Source organism: Cottoperca gobio, chromosome 21, assembly GCF_900634415.1.
Source record: "Cottoperca gobio chromosome 21, fCotGob3.1, whole genome shotgun sequence".
NCBI lineage: Eukaryota > Metazoa > Chordata > Actinopteri > Perciformes > Bovichtidae > Cottoperca > Cottoperca gobio.
In genome coordinates, this window is record NC_041375.1 from 4,482,987 (window position 1) to 4,506,816 (window position 23,830).

The 23,830-nt window shown below is 38.7% G+C and overlaps 1 protein-coding gene across 2 annotated transcripts in view; it reads left to right on the forward strand.

Moving 5' to 3' along the window:
• Positions 1-2,373: 2,373 nt before the first annotated feature.
• The window catches only part of mlphb (melanophilin b), a 39,520-nt gene continuing 18,063 nt past the window's right edge, over positions 2,374-23,830 (forward strand). For both annotated transcript variants that reach the window (XM_029459268.1, XM_029459269.1), the window contains exons 1-6: positions 2,374-2,429; positions 4,547-4,718; positions 17,235-17,456; positions 18,578-18,717; positions 21,013-21,054; positions 22,710-22,765. In XM_029459268.1, the coding sequence (XP_029315128.1) occupies positions 4,594-4,718; positions 17,235-17,456; positions 18,578-18,717; positions 21,013-21,054; positions 22,710-22,765 (585 nt within the window). In that variant the 5' untranslated portion in view covers positions 2,374-2,429; positions 4,547-4,593. The remainder of the gene's footprint in view (positions 2,430-4,546; positions 4,719-17,234; positions 17,457-18,577; positions 18,718-21,012; positions 21,055-22,709; positions 22,766-23,830) is intronic.

Here is a 23,830-nt window from a genome sequence, read left to right on the forward strand (position 1 = left end):
TGCGTGGTACAAAGTGTTTGCATACACCTTGTTGTAGTTTACCGATAATTTAAACCATAATTCATTGTATGCTCACACATTTAACTCTTTGATAGTAGATGAAGCCTACAGAATGTGCTAACAAACATGCATAATAACTGCAAGAAGAGGTTATCTTCAATTCTGACCAATTTCTATTCTAAAATAAAACACATCATTGATAAATGTCACTTGTAGATTTACCACAAACACAACACAGCAGTCTAATACTTTATGGAATTTTTAATTGATTTCCTTTTAAATGGACAGTAAACGTTAAAGGAACAGTGAAGTATGTATAAAACATAGAAACCTGTTGATTGTGTGCTGTCCCGGATGTTTATACACACTAGATGTTTGCACTGGGTGCTTTCCAAGATCCAATGAGAGGCCTTGAATTCAAACACACACTGGAAGATAACTGCAGGAACTGAAGCTGAAGCCAAACCTTTGTTTCTCATGGAATTCAAAGACTGTTTGAAGTTCTTAATGTTTTAGGGGGATTTCTACTCATTTGGCAATTTACATCATGCAATCAGCAATCTAAGAATGTCCAATTTAAATGCTATCATACAATCTGTTTGGTTTTCAAAGTTGTTTATAGTGGCTTATTTTTTTGTGAGTGCAATTGATGATTCAACACGTCATCTAACACTTAATAATTCAATAAAATTAAAAGTTAATATTAAGAAAGGTTATGTAGGCCTACATGTATTATTTTGTACTGTTGAGCATGACACATACAGGTTACTTAGAAATTGCATCAAAAACATATAAACGTGCCAATTGTTTACATAGGTTTATGATTTATTGCAAATATTACATTAAACAATTTCCTTTCAATGCACCTCCATAACACACTGAACTCTTGTAAAGTTATGTTTACGTTCAATGTTTCTCACCAAAATGCATTGTGGGAATCCTTCAGGTCTAACTAACGTGTTGAATGCATTTCCTTCCTCACAAAACATTTGCAAAATAAATGTTTTAAATACTTCAAATTGTTCAATGTTTACATCCATATTTTATTATTTATAATAATTGTGCATGCAGTTTTCTTTCTCACTGTATTTTCTAGCGTATTGATATGCTTCTTTGTGTTTCCTTGTTGGGGTGATTGTTCTCACACTGCCTGGACAACAAACTTTTGCTTTAGCTGAGAAGTCAACAATTAAATTAAAGTTTAAAAAAAGGGCAAAGGTTACTGCCCTGAATACCAACTCAGCCTTTATTGTGGCTGAACAAAAATAAGTACTGTACAGATTCAGTCACCAGAATGTAATAAACTGACAAAACTGTATAACAATGTGAGTGTGTGTGACTAATCCCTTCCAAAGACTCTGCTCATGTGTATATAGTCTACAGGAAGATGACAGGGCCTGGTGGTTAAGCAAACAAGAAAATTGGACTGCTGGACAAGTCACATGGCTCAAATCAACCTTTTGTAGGCGGAAAGGAAATGGGAGAAAATCCATTTGTTTATGAGAGTAGAATGAGATGACTAAAGAACAAAGACATGGCTTCTTAATTCTGCCATTTAGATTTCCACATTCAATTGGATTCTTTCAAATTTGCTCTAATCAGATTCTGAGAGAATATTTCTGTCACAATCGATGGGGACTTTCCTTTGTGATGACCATCCTTACTCGTTCCAACTCTGCTTTCACAACACATTACAGTAATTGTAATGACCCAAGAAAAAAAAGCACAATTGTGTCTTTCAAGTTGTAATCCCATGTGTAAATGTTTGGCTTCATGTATGGAACCTGAAGGTTGACCCACCCAGTGTGCAAATAACACTCTTACAACTATATTCTACCACTTAGTATCCTTAAGCCAACATTGCATGGATTATTAACAGAGATAAACATGCATTCCTATACTGTAACATTACACATTACAAGACCTGCCAATGTTGTTACCAACAAGAAAATAATATTGGTATTAATAAAGAAGTGTCATATGTCAGTTAGTTGCTCCGATTCATCACCACACTCTCCTATAACATAAGATCCGTGACATGTGACTGCGGACTTAAGCTCATCTAGCCTTTACATAACCTCATGATCACTGCACACTTGAGTTCTGTCAGAGAAAGAAAATGAATTAAAATAATTGCTTCCAAAGTGATTGATTTACCATTGATTAGCCATGTCCTTACATAAATGCAAATCCATACCAGTTACAATGTGTTTAATACCACAGTCAAAAAGGCCAAGGTGGGCAAAGTACACAGCCAGACCTTTTGAAGCAGAGGGAGGAAGGCGGAGAGGAGGCTTGTCTCCCTGCCTTTCTTCCTCCTGGTTAACTGGACATGTGATTAGCATTGCTGTCTGCTACTTAGTTTGCCCTCCAGTCAGTCTGGTCTGCCTTCAGAGGAAATACTGCCTGCAGCTACACTCAACACCAAGGTAAACCATATTTACATACACTGATTACCTTTATGATTTTAGGACAAAATAAATATGTTACTGCCTACATGTGATTGTATCTCAGAGGCGTTACTGTTCTTTTAATCCTGTTTCTTTTCCTGGGCTTCTTTTTTGAGATGTGTGCTAATTAAACTGTCAGTGTGCGACAGTGGGCTCATTACTTATGGGACCAAACTAATGTCTGGAAGTGTTCCAACGTCTAATTACAAACACAATTTATGCATTTAGTATTTTTTGAAGAAAATTCCAAGTAGCTTTTGTCAACTTTTCTAAATCTACTAAAAACTAAACAAGAATATTTATTTAAATATGTAAAACTTCATATAGGAGTATGTAACGTGGTTAGAATTGGAAAAAGTAAAGAAATTATCCATCTATCATCTTTATATATCGTGTTCTGTTGCTGGTAAAACTATCCCAGGCTTGTGTGTCTCCGCACCTGTTAACAAGTTTCACCTTCCTTTTGCAAACACGAGGAATTCTTCCAAATGTGCACCTGTTGATCTGTGCGCATCCAAATGTCATCTAATAAAGCAAAGCCTTTGTAGACAACAGGCTGCGATTTCACTGGCTACGGAATAAAGACTAAAATATCGAAAGGAATATAATAAAAGAATGTAAGTGTTTTGGGGAACCTTATGAAAACATGCAGAGTAAGATACCAAGTTGCTCACACCCGCTAAGTAAATACATATAGAGCTTTGTATACGGACATTCAAGTGTAAGAATTGAACTGTGGGAAAGTTGTAAGTGTTATTTTATATAGCTGGATGAGTACAATGTCCTACTCAGAGCTACCATTTAGATGTGACTTGTTTCTCTGTTAAACTTGCATGCTTGTATTTACCATTAGTGCCCAATTGCATAAACAGAAATTAGATTAGGCCATCCAGTCGTTTGAGCTTTTACATGGCCTGTGGTAAACACGTCAATTATGTGACGTTCTTCAGCATTCCTTAACTGATTATTGGTTATTACAAAGAGTGTTGAAGTGCATTTGGGTGGTTGTGTGTGAGGACATGTGTGTGTACATGTGTGCATCTCTCTGTCAGCTTGAGTGGAGTCACACATCCTGAAACATTATGAAGCTGGACCATGTGAAATCATTTGGTTAAACTCCCTCAGCGATGTGATGTTAACTGTGCCAAACCTTCACAGATCACAGGACAGATGCATGTGGCAGAGAAGTTTTAAGCACCTAATCTAGACCCATGCTCCAAATCACTGACCCATGATCAATACTATTATTCTGGTCTGTTTTGTTTGGAGAAAACAGCAGCCTAGAGACTGGCAGGAGTGTTGTTGAAAAAGTAAGATTAAGTCATTGGCTTTTAATGACAGCTAGAGAATGACTTGCAAACATACGAACGCTGTTTCATACCATGAGCAGTAAAAGATGTAAGATAATATACAGTCCCCACTAAACAAGCTTCCATCCGCAATTGTGCACATAATTCCCTTTTTGCGTGGCTTTTGTCCCCCGTCTCTCACAGTGTAGTCACAGTAGCTAAGCTTTCATTTGACATATGATCATAGACTGTTTATAAGAAGTGGTCGTGGCCACCGTGACGTGGACTACCATTTTGAACAAGCCCCCAGGAATAGCAGCGGGATTTGAAGCCAATTTGACAATTGTAGAAATGCAGTTACAAATGTTCAGTGGATCAAAATGTATCAAGCTTTACAAAACAACTGTTTTGTGAAGGTTCCAAACAAGTCATGAGAGTCAAACAACTTTTTCCCCTTCAATTCCCTCATCTCTTGATGAGGGAACATGCAAACGTCATGCAGGAAATGTCCTTTTAAACATTTGTCACACGGATTTGTACCGTGAACATGACACAACTATCTAGGACCAACTGGTGATGATGGTCGGCAACACTGATTGATTATTTGGAGGAAAAAAAGCAAGTGACCTCATTTTAAGTGACCTAGTTTTACAATTGTTTGAATTTTCACTGCAGTTCATTTTAGGATTCATGCAAACTCCTCCTGATGTTGCTTTCACCTCTTTTAACACTATTAATGTTGACTAAAAGCTTAATAGCTTTTTCCATTTGCAAACAACTTATTGTAACTTTATTGCCCAAATGTAGCCCTTCACAAGACAGCCTGCCAGCTCACAGGCAACAGCTTCACAACTATGTCTGGCACCACAACTGGCAAGAAGCTGGATCTCTCCAAGCTCACAGACAAGGAGGCCAAACATGTTTGGGAAGTCGTCCAGCGAGATTTCAATCTGAGGAAGAAGGAGGAGGACAGACTTGGGTATGTTAAAAAGATCACATACAGTATATCTGCTTTAGAAACAAACCCACAGAAGCCCCTTTGATGGTTATGGCTTCAAGACTGTCCTTACTTTAGATTCCCTTTTCTTTTAGAGAGTAATGTCACTCAGAGCCTTAAGGACACACATGTCCTAATTGAAAGCCTGATCCCACAGCTATTACAGCATACACTCATACATACTATTATAGCAGGCTTTCAATCTACAGCCCTGGATTCAGAATTATAGTTTTGATTATTTTGCTCCAGATTAAGCCTTTTTCTCATGTTTGCACTCTCGGGGCAAACACATGCTATTTCTTTGGTTTCCACAAGGGGCATTGCTGCTGTATTATGGAGCACTGCAGTGTTTGATGCATCAAAATCATTGTTGTTACTAATTATTAACATATTCCAGACCCAGTATTTAGTGATCAGAAAATAATTCAATCTTTTATTATGTAAACAAATTGGGCATTTAAAGGGTTACAACTCTGAATGCATATGTAGTTATGACCAGATTTAACTCAGTGAAAGTGGAAGTAATATTCATTTATAACTTATCATTTATCATTATGGCAGTTTTTCGACACAGACATTGTTGCCATCTATAAGGACATCAGATCAACTTTTAAAGTGAGACACAAGGATTAAGTATTGAACATTTTTTATTCATAGTTTTGCTTAAAGACTTACACAACAGCCCCGCTCACCAGAGGTCCATCTGAACTCACCTTACTGCAATGATGTAGAAATGTGCTCTGGGACCTTGTGACATCATTGTTGGGTGTGGTTACGGGTTCAACAAAGCACACCTCAGCTTGAAACTTTCAACCAGAGATAGCAGTGTGCTTGTCAGCCTGATGTTAAGTTACTTTTTAAGACCTTGTTGCTTTAGCAGCAACTGTGGCCTCACATATAGGATTACCCAAGGGTACCATGAGCCACGGGTCCCAACAGACCAAGGATGCAGCAGAAAAACCCCTGAATGTATTGAAATGATGTTATATTGCTTATATAGGTGAGTACACCGTACAAATCAAATTAAATTTATTTGTATAGCCCAATATCACAAATTATACATTTGTCTCAGCGTGCTTTACAGACTGTACAGGTTACGACATCCTCTGTCCTTAGACCCTCGCATCGCACAAGGAAAAACTTCCTAAAAGAAACCCCAAAATTAAAGGGGAAAAAATGGAAGAAACCTCAGGGAGAGCAACTGAGGAGGGATCCCTCTCCCAGGACGGACAGACGTGCAATAGATGTCGTGTGTACAGGATAAACAACATAGTACAAATACAACATTTGACAGAAATTATGTTGTGTTGGAAAAAAAAGAAATAGAAAGTTTGGATGAATCCAGGAAAATGTCAATAAGGCTTCCCGGTGTCCAGCAGCACCAGGTCAGCAGGCGCTGTCACGATTCATGATCCTGACGTAAACTTTATCAGTGGCAACCTACCACATGAGAGACAGACACTCCGGGGATGATACCCCGGATGGTGAGTTAGTAACATACATTTACATAAATGCATACAGATAGAGAGGGAGAAGAAGAGAGAGGGAGGGGAGGAGAGAGGAAGAGAAGGAAGAGAGCAGGGAGGTGTCCCCCGGCAGTCTAAGCCTATAGCAGCATAACTAGGGGCTGATCCAGGGCAAACCTGAGCCAGCCCTAACTATAAGCTTTATCAAAAAGGAAAGTCTTTAGCCTGCTCTTAAATGTGGAGAGTGTGTCTGCCTCCTGAACACAAACTGGAAGCTGGTTCCACTGGAGAGGAGCTTGATAGCTGAAGGCTCTGGCTCCCATTGTACTCTTAGAGACTCTAGGAACCACAAGTAACCCTGCAGTCTGGGAGCGTAATGCTCTAGTTGGTTTATAAGGTACTATGAGATCTTTAAGATATGCTGGAGCCTGACCATTAATTGATTTGTAAGTCAGGAGAAGGATTTTGAATTCTATTCTGTATTTTACCGGGAGCCAGTGCAGTGCAGCTAATACAGGAGTAATATGATCCCGTTTCCTTGTTCTAGTCAATACACGTGCCGCTGCATTTTGGATCAACTGAAGAGTCTTAAGCGACTTTTTGGGACAACCTGATAACAATGAGTTGCAGTAATCCAGCCTTGAAGTAACAAATGCATTGACTAGTTTTTCTGCATCATTTTGAGACAGGATGTGTCTTATTTTTGCAATGTTACGTAGATGAAAGAAGGCAGTCCTTGAGATTTGTTTTATGTGGGAGTTAAACGACAGATCTTGATCAAAGATGACGCCAAGATTCCTTACAGTGGTGCTAGAGGCCAAGTTAATGCCATCCAGAGCTTCTATGTCATTAGAAAATGCGTTTCGGAGGCGTTTAGGGCCAAGTACAATAACTTCAGTTTTGTCTGTGTTCAAAAAGTTGCTAGACATCCAAGTTTTTATGTCCTTAAGGCATGCTTGAAGTTTAGCCAATTGATTGGTTTCATCTGGTTTAATTGATAGATATAATTGGGTATCATCCGCATAACAATGAAAGTTTATAGAGTGGTTCCTTATAATATTGCCCAAAGGAAGCATATATAAGGTGAATAGAATCGGTCCAAGTACAGAACCCTGTGGAACTCCAAGACTGACTTTGGCTGTCATGGAGGATTTATCGTTAACAAGTACAAATTGAGATTACTCAGATAAATAGGACTTGAACCAGCTTAGTGCGGTTCCTTTTATGCCAACACAATGTTCCAGTCTCTGTAGTAGAATGTCATGATCAACAGTGTCGAAAGCAGCACTGAGGTCTAACAAGACAAGAACAGACACAAGTCCTTTGTCTGATGCCAATAGAAGGTCATTGGTAACTTTCACCAGTGCCGTCTCTGTGCTATGATGAACTCTAAATCCAGATTGAAAAACCTCAAATAAACTATTATTATGTAAAAAGTCACACAACTGTTTTGCGACTGCTTTCTCAAGGATTTTAGCGAGAAAGGGAAGGTTAGATATCGGCCTATAGTTGGCTAAAACCTCTGGATCAAGACTAGACTTTTTAAGAAGTGGTTTTATTACAGCTACTTTAAAGGATTTTGGTACGTAGCCAGATAATAGAGACAGGTACAAAATACAAGAGATAAAAACAGCAGGACATTGGAAGGGAGCGCAAACAAACAATACCAGAGATATGGTTGAGACACAGGAAGAAAGCAATAAAGAGAAAAGGGGGGGGAGGATACAGGATGATTGATACTACAGAGAGTAGGCCAGTTTGAACAGGTGAGTTTTGAGTTGGGACTTGAATGTTGTAACAGTTTCGGACTGTCGGATGTGTGGATGTGTGGAGGGACGGAGTTCCAGAGCCTGGGAGCAGTGCAGCTGAAGGCCCTGGCACCCATGGTGATGAGGCGTGATGTGGTGATCGTCAGTAGCCCAGCTGAGGATGAGCGGAGGGAGCGGGAGGGGGTATACTCCTGAAGGAGGGCGAGTTTGTGAAGGGCTTTGTATGTGAGCAGGATGTTTTTGTAGTTGATCCGTGATTGAACAGGGAGCCAGTGAAGTTTCAGGAGAATGGGGGTGATGTGTTCAGAGGATTTGGTGCGGGTCGTGATCCGGGCAGCGGCGTTTTGGATGATTTGAAGTCGGTTGAGCAGTTTGGTTGGAAGGCCAGAGAGAACAACATTACAGTAGTCGATCTGCGATGTCACAAAAGCGTACATATGACACTATAAAAAAAGCCCACGTAAATGGAAACTCTGTCCAGTATTTGTTTCACACGGAGGTTCACTGCACATTATGTCATCATATGAACATTTCAGCCTTAAAGAGACGGGGCATTCACATTTCACGGTGAGCCAGTAATCTCATGTCCTGTCTTCAAAGCCTTATCAGCTGGGTTTTTTAATTCATAAATAATGGCTGATCTTGTGTGATTTGAATGTAGTATAACTGAGCAGAAATTACATACTTTAGTCTACTCCTGAAGGCTGGAATAACTTTGTTGAGCTTTACGTCTGCAACTGATGATTCAGTCATTTGCTCCTGACTCACTGAGTTACTGCTCATGTCTCCTTGGCAATAGTGACTGATGGATGGTTTAGATATCAGGCTGTGGGAGGAAGAGGTTTAGAGGGAATTTCCTCCTATGCTTAGATGTGGGGTGAGCTCTCCACAGCAGCAGCAGCAGTCCTCTAGGATAATTATGACAGTAAATGAAGAAAATGTGCAGTGGCACGTTGTTAAAGCAAGATTTACATCTGCTTTGTGTATCTGATAGACAGTATATAAGAAGTCACCGTGACGTCATCCATTGGTTCGTGAACATCTGTTTTGAAGCCTCAATTTTGGCCGTCGCCATCTTGGTTTTTGGCAGCTAGAAATGACACAAGAACTTTCATGAACTGAAAACACACTGTGAACGGGTTAAAGTTCTAAGACAACACTGTGGCAGCGACCTGTCAATCACAAGGTAGCCATGCTCCAAAGTATACCTTGCTGTATAGAAGCTGTCTTGAAACTATAGACCATAAACTCATTAGGGAAATGTTTACTAAATAAAGTGACTTTTTCATAATCTTCTGTATAATTGGAATTCTGTTTGCAACCAGAGTTGTGTCCTGCTGATGATTAGAGAGGATGTATATACGTTGTATGCATAAAGTTACAGAACTACAAAACTGGTGATGTATAAAAGATAACTTTAAAGATGTTCATACACAGTATTTGTTACAATCCAAATGATTCAATGAAACTTGCATCAGCACATGATTAAACAACTGAAAGACCCTGAGGCAAAAATGTTCTGTGTGCTCCTATTAACATCCCTACAATATCACCCACACTCCTAATCATGGAAGCTTCATCACTGTATATTTTGCCTTGAAAACCTGGAATACCTGCCCATGTTCCCTGTGTATCAGTAAACACATTACTTATTTAGGAATAAACACAGCATAGTATATACTGAAATAATGAAGGTCTTAAAATATTTTGCCACTGGGTTTCTCTACAACACAGGGTGTTTCAAAAGTGCTAAATCAAATTTCAGAGCATATCTATGATTTACACACACGGCCCCCAACATATCAGCAAAACGGAGCTAAGAGCATGAACAGTGCAAACAGCAGCAACGGTGCTGCCAGAGCTAACAGTGTTAACCTGAGGAGGGTGGACGTTGCGCTTCTCGACAACGCCGTTGGTCAGGGCCGTATGAGCGCAGTGCAGAGCAGTGGACATTCGTTAGCCAGTGAGGCACACATGCACTAGCATGCCATTGCGGGCTATGTAAACAAAGCACAGAGAAGCTCACATTACAACACACACATGGGGAGTGTGACTTCATTCTCTGCTCAGGACGCTATATATCTTTGCTTATACTTATGCTTATGCTTATGCTCTAAATATTGTAACATTTAAAGCCTTCTCTTTTCAGATTAGTGGGTGTTAGAAGGTGGTGTCACTGCCAAGAGTCGCCCACTTTGAGCTTCACAGCGGCTCTTCGGAAACCTATGGGTGAAGTCATAGAGACTACGTCCATATGTTATACAGTCTATGCAACACGCCTACGGCCCAGCAATCTGTTCTGGTTTGACACATTCCACCTGACTGGAGGTCTAATCAGCCCGAGTCCATCTTGATATATCAAATATTTTATTGTGACTCAAACATGGATCATTTTTATTACTGATAAGACATATTTTTCTATGGTAGCTTTCTAGGACTAATAGATCTCCAGGGAAATGCTTGATATTATGCTTTTCAGTGTTTAAGGCACCATATCTCATCTGATCCACTTACAAATGTTCCACACTTTGAGAAATGTTTTGAATTTATGAATGTATTTTTCCGTACTGTAACATAGGGCTTTCGAGTACATAAGGGATCTCCAAAGAACCTTCTGGTGTTCAGCCTGCATTTCCCAAAGAATAAATGGATGGAGTCAGACTTTGGTTATAAAGATCAGCTTTTATTTGTCAATGTGCATTTTCATGCATGATGTTTATTCTTGGAGGTTCACCACTCCAGAGGCAGGCCGGGAGTTGGCCTTTTCTATATAGTACCATGCAGGATTGTCCGTGTTTGTGAGCTCCCTTCACAAACACAATACTTGCCTTCTTCATTTTCAGCCACTTCGGTTGCTGTCCCTGCCAAGGTTGAGCTTTTTGTTTTCCATTCAAATGTGGCGTTGTTGAAATGTTGTTGTTTTCATCCATGGCCTCTGCAATCTATAAATAGGTGCAGATCTTCATGTGGTTTACATATAAAACTGTCACGCCTCTGGTAAAACCACATATGTTGGACTATAGAATCAAGTAGTTTATTTTGCCAATGATTTTGACCTGCATGACAGACGTGTTGTATTTTAATTTTTTCTTAGATTTTGAAAACTATTTTACTTTTTGGTGCAAGGTTTTACAAACCTGAAATCTATGATGCATTCATAGCAAAATACTTTCTAACTACTTCGTATTGTGAGTGACGCATCATTTAAGAAAACAGGGAGAAATGCAACTGCACTAATCAATATTCTGATATTAACCCTCTCAGGTCTGCCAGTGCCGACATTGGTATTTTTGTCATTGCAAAGACATCATTACGAGTGTACAATGTGATAGACATGAATGAATGCTCTAGTTATTGTGTTTTATTTTAGGTCGATTTAAACAGGATCATGCAAACAGCGATTGGAAGTCCGTTTTTAAAGGGTTCACGCTCGCCATAACAACTATTCAGTGATAAATGCCAATATTGTCCTTTCAGCTTGCTCTGCTGCCCCTAAGTGGTTAAAAAAAAAACGTATTTTTAAAGCTGCATTAATATTTGTTTATAATATTGTTATATTAACAATGAATCACATGACTATAGGTATACTTATACCAGAAACGCGACTCTAAATGAATGTGCCCAGTTGGAATAGGCAATAGGCAATTATTTGCTCACACATTAGCTCAGTCAACCTAAAGACTGATAATATTTATTTACAGCTTGTTTCCGCTGACGCCAAATGGCATTAGCTTCCTGCACAAAGATGAAAACAACCTGTTTTGGATTTTGAAACCTAAATTAAGTTAAACTGTGGCAGATTTATAACAGAGTAATGTGTGTTAAGCTAAATAAGGATAGGTCATATGAGGAAAGGTTTTACATAATATAAAAGAACAATGGCCATCTGTGGAAGAAACTGATTTATTTTAAAAGGCTGTTAGAACATTGTCTTAAAAAATGTAAATTTATTTACAAAGCTAATGTGCAACTGCTGGGTCTCTGGAAAGCCGTGTGTTTTAGCTCTAATCCTGTTTTGTCTGGCTGTGTGTGTGAGTGTGAGTGTGTGTGTGTGTGTGTGTGTGTGTGTGTGTGTGTGTGTGTGTGTGTGTGTGTGCGTGCGTGCGTGCGTGCGTGCGTGCGTGCGTGCGTGCGTGCGTGCGTGTGTGTGTGTGTGTGTCTCACTCTTTTAATGTGTTTTTCTCAGAGGCAAAGAGGAGAATATGAGATTGTGATGTTAAGAGGAAAGACAGAGACCAGCTCAAACTCTGTTAGGAACGTCTGAAACAGGAAGTAAATTTAAACTATAGAGGACTTGATTTGTATGGACGGACATGGCAAGAAGATCACCATGTATGGTGAACACTCAAGAGTTACTTTGGACTTCATAGCTGTCTGTGTCTAAGTGAACATCTGGCTGCCGCACCCGCATTCCTGAGCCTTCCAGCTAAGCATAAACTCTGCAGTACCTGCATTTAATCAAATACTGAGGAAAAGTAAGGATTCTGAGGACATACAAAAATTCAAAAATACTAAATACTAAAGTAATGCTTTTTTTTTATGACTTCTCCTTTTTTCATCATGAAAATGGAGGATAAGGAAAAAACAATCTTATTTAAGACAAGTTGTAACATTCTGATCTCAAAAATAGTTGTTCCGTCACTGTCCATAACTTTAATATTAATTAATATGTAAATAAATGTAATCTCTCATTTGCCGTGTGGAGTTTTCTTATAAACAAACAAAAGTTATGTTTACATTAAATGTTGCTCACACGTAGGTGTCCTTTAGTTGTAATACTCCTGTTGAATTAATTTCAAAATTGAGCTAATTAACATGAATACTGTGTAATATATGTTTTAACTCTCCTGTAATGGGAACAGCGTTGCACTCAGTGGGAGCAGTGATGCTGTGCTTTGGACTGAAGGATGCTGCAGGTCAGGAGTAAGTGTGGTGGTTGAGATACGAAGGACATCACAGAGATGCTGTCGCTCATTTTGGTTCTCAATCTGCTTTTGTTCAGAGAAAATGTTTGCTCACATATGTTGAGCCGAACAGACTCATCATTCTTCGTGCGTGGCGTCTGATCAGGGGAAACTTTTCCAAGCTCCGGTAGAAGTCGGGGAGGGAGAGAAGCTGATGTTGATTCTTCAGGGAATTATCGTATATAATAATTATTATATAAGTGTATATAGTTGCAGACTCTCTTAAACTTCTTCTGCATTCAGCTCGATTTCTTTCTCAACGATAGAAAAATCTTGGAAGTGCTGACTGAATTCTGTCATGAGACGTGACATGAGATGAGAGACGTGATCACAGACACATATTTCCCCTTGTTATCAGAAAGGTTGGCCTTTTGAAAAGCACATGGACAGCGTGGGGAAGTGCGCAACATTGACGTTGCGTAGTTGTGTCTCAAAGAGACGGAGCTTCACACAGAATGCTTTCATGTGCGCAGTAGTTGTATGTAGTAGTATGTTGAGATGACCAGTAAGATCAACTAAACAGGTCTGCCAAACATGGAGGGTCTCTCAGCTCATGAAGAGGTCGGTCCTTTTCTTTCAAAAACAGATCGATTTCTGATCTCAGGGAATAAACCCGCTGCAGCACGGAGCCACGACTCAGCCAGCGCACATCAGAACTGTGGAGTACGTCCCCGTATTCAGCATCGACATCAGACAGGAAAGCTTGAAATGATCTGTGGTAAAGTCCTCGTGCTCGAATTATGTTGTGCCCTTTAGACTCCTAAGACCAAGCAGCTCTTCCATAACACAAAAGTTATCGTCAACTCCCTGCAAAGAAAATGAACAGCTGTGCGGTGTCTGTCTCATCACATGCACTCCAGTAAAGATCTAAAGCACAAGCTTTATCTAGTATTTGGACTCTGACAAATTTTGAGCTTCTTTTCATATACGCCAGCATGCTTCTGCTATACGGAACTGTGTGACAGGGCCGTATGTCTGGCGTGTTCGGCGTAACGTCTGCGCCCTTCAAACGATCACAACATACCCTTCATTTATATCAACGTATTGCCGATATTTCGTATTCGCCGGCATACGTTTCTGTCATACGGATATGTGTGACAGGGCCTTAAGTCACTATCAATCGACTCATGACGTAACACAATGGGGATTGTAAATTGCACACATCTTATTGAGTCACAGAAGGGCATCTTGTACACCAGATCTGTGGGATTTGGTGTTTCAGAGGAGAGCAGATTTAACAGATATTACTTTTAAATCGCATCACTAATGGCCAGCAGCTGTATCTGCAGAAAGTTATGGGATTCTCACAACAGATTCAATTTATCCCCATGACCTGGACTATAATTTAAAAAGCATGGCCTAGACAAAGCTTTAATAAACAATAAGCATCTTCTCATCCTCAGTGGGTGTTTTGCCAGACTCGCACTGACATTTGGGATTTGTTATCTGAATTATTCCCCTCCACTACCGTCAGCATCTCGCAGAGCTGAGTGAGGCTGTTTCTTTTCCAACGATCAGCAAAAGTTTGCTCCAAACATTGCTGAAGACACAAAGCGTTCATAACACATGTTTCAGGAGGCACCCAGTCACACAGAGGAGAGGAAATATGACTTTGCTTTTTGAAATTATTGCAGCACTTATTGCACTTTACAGGTAAAATGATTAGCTGAAGACGGAGTATTTTCAAATGTACTCATTGAGCAGCTTTACATATTCCTAAAAGACATTGCTAAAATATTGAAGTGAGAACCTTTCAAGGAAGAAAGTAACTTTTCTGCTACAAGATCAAAGTGTTGATTTATGATCTTATTTATTTATAATGACAGATTAAAGGCGGTCTTATATGTTTCTGCTAATTGTAATATAATTCAAATGAACATGTTCCTGAGATAAGTAAAAATGTGACTGTGTGTTATTAAATAACTCATTACAGACCATCACTACTGAGAACTGTATGATTATCTGGTCTACTACCACACAACCACTGCTCGTTTTTACACACAAAACCAGGGCGATCTGTTTTGTTTTGTTTGTTTCGGTATAATTTGAGGCTTCAACAAAATCAGTGCTTGTTTAAGTTCGAGTGATGCCTCTTACCCTGAGACACTGGAACAAACAAAGGTATGCATTATGTGTTTTAGAAGTGTGGAAAACCACAATACAATCACTCAATTGGTAGTGTGAAATCAAATGACAGAAAAAGGTAAATACATATACAGGCTGCATTACAGAAATGTACTGATACATGCTGTAGGTAAGTATATTGAGTAGTATTTAAAAACAAACATTCACTAAACATTATTTTCATGAGATTGTTTATTCAAATATTTTGCTTATTGACATTACTAGTGCAGTGCCTGTTCAAAACAGGCCTGGTGGGGGGTGGCTTGAATGCTTGGCACCAAGTGTTTTTGCTTGCAGCTTTCTTGAGAACCGCTCATCCAAACGACTTCACACTCGACACTGCACTTCCTTGGGTCCTCAGCAATACACCCGCTAAGTGTGAAGTCAATCGGGTGAATGTTTGTCAAGAAAATCCCTAATGAATATGTCCTGTGGATCTCCGGTCCCGCTGAGCGACAGGGAGCGAGCTGTACCCAGCATGCTGTTTGGTGGTGCGATGCTATGTTCACACTACAAGCGACAAATCAACACGCTATAAGTCATTTTCAATGGAAGCCGGTGACATCAAGTTACAAACTGACATTCCTTGCTGCATGACAGGCGCGTTACAAATCAAAATCGAGCTGGCCTCAACTTCTTTCCCATGACGCAATGAACCGTGAAGCAACCGTATGTTTTTATAGAATTCTATTTTATCATATTCTATCTATTTAACGACATAACTACATCAACAAGAACTCGAACAACACTTCAACGTAACTTAGCAACAGTGTAGCGGGCCAAGCTTGGCTTTGTGTTGGTTTTGTTGCCTGTAATGTGAACATAGCATAACAATAACAGTAGTGAGCTGTACCCAGCATGCCGTTTGGCGGTTAATAGGGTCCCCTCTCAATATACTTCACAGTGTTTCATAACACACTACTGATAAGTATGTCTCGTAGATGTCAAGAGCTCGCACTCTACACTTCACTTCCTTGGGTCCTCAGCAAAACTGGTGAATTGGTTGTCGAGAAAATCGGAGACATACAAACAGGCAGAGACCTTTTTCTCGTTTGTAACCGTAGCACTAAATGTTCTAGGAGAAGCACTGCCATTTCTTCTGCCTTTACTGACCTTTCCTGTGTAACAAGGCTGACATAATGTTTACACAAAGCTGCCAAAAGGAAGTCGTCTGTATGCCAACAAGCATATCATCAACCAATCATACATGTCAGCCAGCATTCTGACGCATAAAGTCTCTGTATAATGAAATGGTATAACGTTTGTTTTATTAGCTGTAAAAACATAAAGTGAGTAATACGTTAGACATTTACCTTCAAATGTGTTCAGCTCAACAGTTATTAGTTGAGCATTTTGGAGAAATGTGCTTATTGGCTTTGTTTCTGAGGGGGAGATGAGCAGCGTAGGATATGGTTAGCTTAGCTTAGCATAAATACTGGCATCAGGGGGAAACAACTTGCCTGGCTCTGTTCAAATTTGAAAATCCATCTACCAACAACTCTGAAGCCACTCCTTTATGTCTCCATGCATAAAAAGAAATGTAAAAATTACCATTTGGGATTTAAGGGGGAGATACGAGTCAGAACTATTTATTTGCAAAAAACAGCTTATCCGTCTGCTCAGTATTTCTGTGTGGCTTGTCCGGTTGTAGTGCTGGTTGCCAGATAAAATAAGAACAAGTTCTGGTTTTTGTCTTCGTGCAGACAGAATGAGCAATGTGCAAACCCTGTCTCAACTTAGAACACAATTTAGCAATTTAGTGCGTATTTCTGCAGCCATATTTAATGTACTACACGATATTAGATAACAAAAGACCTACCGTAATCAACCCTGCTTCAATGTCAAATACAGACCTTGGTCAATGGCCATTTGCAGACTATTATAAGTGTTTGTTTAACCTGCCAAGCCGGATGGCTCACAAGGCTGTGCCAAATGGTGACATTGGCGTAATAAAGCTGAGTAAGTGCAACAAGTTCTATTAGAAAGTCAACATAGAAAACTTTTCTGTGATGCTCTATCACCTAAAGTAAAAAGTGTTTTCTCTTGCTTGCTGCATGTTAACTACAATAACATTAATCTTTGATTCAAGGTTACATTGAAATAATGTTTCGTCAAGGAACATTCTCATCTCTTTCAGTGTATGTAGTCAACTGCTGGCTTTTTGGCTTTTTTTAGGGACCTAAAGACCAAGATTGAAAAAGAAGACATCAAGAGAGAGTTGTTGGGAAACCAGACCAGCCTGACTGAGTCGCACTGTATTCGATGTCTCGAGCCCTTCAAGTTCCTGGTCAACAGCAAGCGTCAGTGTCTGGACTGCCAGCTCTACATCTGCAAGTCCTGCAGTCTCTACAACAAGAAGGAGCATGGCTGGGTGTGCGACCCCTGTCGAATGGCCAGGTAAGAAATTGTAGTTACTAGAAAAGTGCACTCAGCACATAGGGGCGCTAATGTCAGGGCGTACTCCAGTCCACTATGTGCTAATAAAGGCGGTGTTGCAAATTATGGCATGAAAGCAGAGCAAAGTGTGTTTAAGATTATGGGTTTTTCCTATTTGAAAAATTTATATCAACGGATTTATAGTATATTGATAGTATTTCTCAATTCTCAGTGACTTAAAAAATAACTGGTGCTCACATAGATAAATAGATAATGTTAGATAATTGCATATTTGCATATATAATTGCATATATTGGGGAAATGGGATTCTTTTTCAATATACTGAATGTTCACTATATGATAAAACAAGCATGAAGTCAACTTCCCTGATTATCTCTGCTCACCTGCCTTTCACCATGCTAAAGGAATGCCAAATAACTTGTGAAAGGTTTAAGACTATGAGTGAACTGAAAATGATTCTATATTAATGGGTTTGAGGGTTTTACTGGTTTATTACTGCTCTATTAGAGAGTTGCAGCTGCAGCCTACAGCAACACTTATTTCTACTGTAATCTAACGTTCTCTTCAAAAATATAAAACCATGTTGTTTGGTTATGTATTTGCATCCATCGCACCCTGGGGGTTATGCTTTAAAGTCCCACTATAGAGGTTATTGAATGCAAGAACAAATTCAGTGATGTGAGCAGAAAAGCACTTCATTTGTAAGCTTTTCCGCAGTTATTGGACACATATTTTGGTTTGACTTGGCAGCTCAACTGAGGTCTGAATATCTGTTAGAATGCAGTATTTATTCAAGATATGTGTTTTTGAAACAGAATTAAAAATCAACCAGCTTGCTCCAGTTCCATATGTAACCTTTATCCTACTGTTTGGTCAGATGTGGCTGAAAAGTCCTTTCACTGAACTCAGCCAATATCATGCTCTGCATCTCAGGCTGAAACCTGCACTCACCATAGCAGCCTACAATGTCCAGCTCATGCTTTGAGTTAGAAAAGAGGCATATTCAGGGTGGCTGGAATGTGTGTATTCCAACAGGTATTTTCTTTAATCGTTGGTGAATAAAAGATATCTGTGTATAAAGTTATTAGTACATATTTTGTCTCCCCCATTTGCTTTAACAGGGTCCTCAAGATCGGTACTTTGGAGTGGTACCATGAAAACGTCCGTGCCCGCTTCAAGCGCTTCGGCAGTGCCAAGGTGATGCGATCGCTCTTCAAGAGGTTGAGCGGGGACCACGGTGGCTCTCAGAATGACCTTGAAGGTGAATTTTTACTATCAAGATGGCTGTTGGTTGTTGTTTTGGACATAAAATAGACTCGAGGATTGGTTACTAAATTGTTTTCTATGATTCTCCTAACATAATGCTTTCTTGTGAAAAGTGATTTAATGCATCTGGAATGATCTTTGATCCACTTGTGAGAATCAGTATGTGGAAATGAGTAACAATTAACAAATACTGTCAGTGTGGCCTTTCAGCACAGAGATTAACCCTGGCTGACTGAAGCTTAACACTCAAAAACTGGAGTTTTTCTGTGCAGCTGCCAAGTTGGAATGTCTGTATGAATGTGAAGTGGTGCGAAGTCAAGGTGACTTTGAAGGGGCAACCTTTACAAATTCCCATCTGTTGCACTTATTTCTTTATAAGCCCTCTGGAGGTGCTGCAGGTCAGAAGTTGAGTCGCAGAGCGTTGCTGGAAGTCAGCTCGAGCTTACCATAAGAAATCCCTAATAAATGAAAGGCTTCAAGGAGATTCAACAGCTGCATACTGTACTGTAACTGCATGGAGAATGTGTATTAGCCTGCTGAATTGCACTCGACATGTAAACATTGGTAAAACCTCACCATGACAAGTGCATGACATGTCTGAGATTTGGATTTGGTAATGCATTTTATTTCCCCAGTGAACAACAAAATGCAGCTTCTGCTGCTTCAAGCAGGTTCTGCAAGCAGCACGGACATTATTGGACTGAATGCTATTGCTTTTGCAAAAATTCAACTCAATGGAACACATAGGGGAGATTACGCAGTGCTCCACATCATCATAAAAACATTAACTTGTAGATTATTATTTGAAACCTCTCCAGTAGCGTTCCACACACGTCTATAAGGAGGAGCCTTTCAGCTGTTCTGGCTGCATCTGGTGGCCCAACTCCTTCCCAAAACACTTTATGTTGAGGTCTTTTAATTTGTCACCCACCTGTCTATGAGACCCTTCATTTTTGTGACACTGAGCCACAAGAATAAATCTCCTTTCTCTTTTTCAGATAGTAAGCCACAGGCTGCCAAATCTGTCAAAGGGTTTAATCATCTTTCCTGTTTTTCCGGCTCTGGCTCTTCACAGCTGCACCGAGTGCTGTCACAGAGTAGTATCTGAATACATCTCAGGTCATGGCCTCCAATGTCAGCTTTTTGTCCTTAACTGACCAGTTTGTTTGGAAGCCATTAACACTGCCTGCTGTACATGGAGAGACATTATTCCAAGAGATATTAATGTGGGGAAAAGTCCTGTTTATGTTTGCTGCTCGTGTTTAAAGTCTGAAGCAGTGACGATATGAGGCTTCATCAAAACCTTTCCGGCACTTTTTGCTCTCTTTTTGAAGTTGCTCACGCAGCATTGCCAATATCCTCTGGCCAAACCCAGAGCATATAAAACAAGTGTCCTTGAAGCATACTATATCAGCTTTAGGCATTATTATACACAGCAGGTCTCCAACTGAGATCATTACATCAGGAGATCAAGGAGACAGCTGGCACTCCTGGTACTGCTTATGCTGAGTCACCCTGAAGGATTTTAGGACGGGACACAGAACTAGTTGGATTGCTGGCTTAGCCCAGCGGGCCTTGTGATCATCCAGTCACATGTCTCCCAATCTGTGCCTTGAATTGAAGCATTCAGTCGTGCAGAGCTCCACCGACCAGAAGCAGAGAGAGGGATAGACAGAAGGAGAACAAAACTTTCATTTGTCATGTCTTTTTGTGGAATCTAGCTCGCAGTGTGTGCACAGATGTATGCCGTAGTTATGAAACACAGCTGAAAACATGGTAACAAATGCATTATGTTAAGAAATGACCAGCAACTCATCACATGTAGACATCCATGTGACCACCTGGATTAAATTCCACATGCATGACTGTACACTCGGACACACACACACATTCTTTGGCAGTCTTTTTACAGTACGTACTGCTGTGGTCCGCCGGGCCCCCAAAGTGCGGAGGGTGTTGTCCTGTGTCCAGTGTCTTTGCACACATGGGGAGATGTAACACTGATGCTTACAACAGAGTCTTTGTTCACATGCGTTGCATAAAAAGGAGTTTAACTCAATTAGTTGGCTGTCCTCGGCTCCTCTGTTTAATGGTGCTACTGCTGCTTCTGTTTCTAATTATATTTTTATGTGGAAAGTAAGGACTACCTGGATTTTCCTAATTTTCTGAGCTATTCATTATAGTGACTAAATGGCGAAATTGCAAATCTAACCTCATTCATTTTCATTTAAAATTGTAATCAAACGAAACTAAATGCATCATGTCTTCTTTCATCTTTTCTGTTTTCCAGACCCACATGGATATGATACACAAAGCATACCTGAGGTCCACAGTAAGTAGACTAAATAACTGGTCTATCTTCGGATTGTAATATACTTTTTGGTGTTTTTCATCAAATCTAACCCCAAGTAGACTAACAACAAGTTAAGGCCAGTGGGCAGGTTGGGACACGCACGCACGCACGTCAATGCTATGCTAACGTGAACATGCTTTACACTGCTGGTTTATTGTTTACCATGTTCAACATGTTACTTTCGTGTGTTAGCATGCTAACATTGTCTAATTAGCGTTAAACACAAAGTACAGCTGATAGTATAATAGTTTTGCAGGTATATTGTTATTACTTTACTGCACTAGATGAAAAGTCACAGGATCACCTGAATCCTTGGGATTCGTCTTTTGGAGACCGTCAACATTTTATAGTAATCCATCCAATAGTTTGAGATATTTCTCTTTACCAAAGTGAGGGACCAACCAACCATGTCCCATGTCATCATGTGTTAGTTGGTTTGTTGTCATTTTGTTAATTTGGGAATATGCATTAAAAAACTTTAAGGTGGCTCCTTCATTTCTACCTGTGTTGTTGTCACGGTAAGGGACCCTTCATAAATACATTTGTGTTTCACCAAATGACCTCAAACAGGAATCCATTAGAGTCCACACATTGTATCCCCTTAGAGGCTTAGTGCAGCCGTGTGTGTAGTCTTCCTTAGGTCCATTCAGGAGTCACATGCATGTTAATAACTTGTTGCAGAGTTTACTAAATGAATATGTATTACATAGAGTCAGAATATTTGTGCAGTAAAGGAATAAACAAAATGATTGTGTAAATCCGGGTAATTTGAAATGTATTCTCAGCATTTAATATATTCATTAGACTAATAAAAGGATCAATTTAAAGCTTGCAGGTTTGAATGTCTGATTCAGTGGCTACTGTGGTTTGGGAACAGACCAAGGCTGGCACAGTCAGCGCTCGCCCGGCTTTTATTCGCATTGGCAAATCAAGAGTCGAAGAGCAGAGCCAGAGAAGTGTTAGTCAGGCAGAGTCAACAAGGTTTTAAATTTCTTATTCAAAAGTATTATTTTATCACTACCATGAGTGGCAGTTAGTAGATGGAATAATGATACTTGTAGTGTGTTTTGTGTCCATCTGCACATTTCTTTCTGCAGATTATTTCCGAGTGAAGAGAAGTCTATCAAATTGATTCATGTTGGAAATGATAGCGGAGTAGTGCAGTAACTGTTCAGTTGTAATGTGGCTCAACCTAATCTGTAATGTTGTGGTTCTGCATATGCTTTCAACTTTATCTGCAGATCTGGGAAGCTCATTCTTCAACTTTTGAATCTCTCCTTCTCCTCTCTCTCTCTGTATTCAAGAGGGGACTGTAACGCAGAAATGCAACTCACTCATAAACACACAATGTTCCTTCCATGTGCTGAACTTGTTCTACCAGAGACACAGACGAAAGCATTTAATTTGCTGGACAATGTTGCACATATTTGCATGTTGCTGTAAGTTATATTGAAAGAGGTGTAATTCATTACTCAGGTGGTGAACTCAGTCTGCATAATGTGACTCCAGGTTTGCTCACAAACGCATGCACATAGAGAAAATGTCAAATGATTTTGTTTAGAAAGCATACACTTTATTGTACAGTATGTTGTTAGTTATTTTTAAAAGCTTCATGTGTCTGCTTTCTTTATCAGCAGATGGATATGAGGAGCAGAGTATGGACGCAACAGAATCGCAACACTACAAGGGAGTACGACAACTCACTTTATAGATATTATGCACTCTAGTACGTGTGTTTCGTTTCAATGTCAACTCATATATATATATACATATATATATATATATACATATATATATATATATATATATATATATATATACATATATATATATATATATATATATATATATATATATATATATATATACATATATATATATATATATATACTATATATATACATATATACTATATATATATATATATATAATGTATGTATATATATATATATATATATATACATATATATATATATATATATATACTATACGATATATATATATATATCTACATATACTATATATATATATATATCCCTACTCTATACATAATCTATATATATATATATTATATATGCATATCTATACTACTATATACCTCATATATACATATATATAATATATATATATATATGCATTATATATATATACATACATATATACTATATATATATATATATATATATACATACATATATACATATACATACATATATCTATATAATATATATACATACATCTAATACATACATATATACATATATATATATATATATATATATATATATATATATGTATATATATACATACATACATATATACATATATATATATTATATATATATATACATACATACATATATACATATATATATATATATATATATATATATACATTATTATATATATATATATATATGTGTATATATATATATGTATATAATATACACATATATATATATTATATAGTATATATATATAGTTATATGTGTATATATATATATGTACTATATACTACCTATATATATATTAGATATCTCTTCCTCTCTATCACTCTATCTCTATATCTCTCTATCTACTCTCTCTCTATATATATATATATATATCTATATCTCTATCTCTGTTTATCATCTCTCTATATCTCTATACGCTATATCTCTATATTCCCTATATATATCCTATCTCTATCTATCTATCTATATATATATCTGTGTATATATATATGTATATATAGTCCAAGTCCTGAAATGGTAAA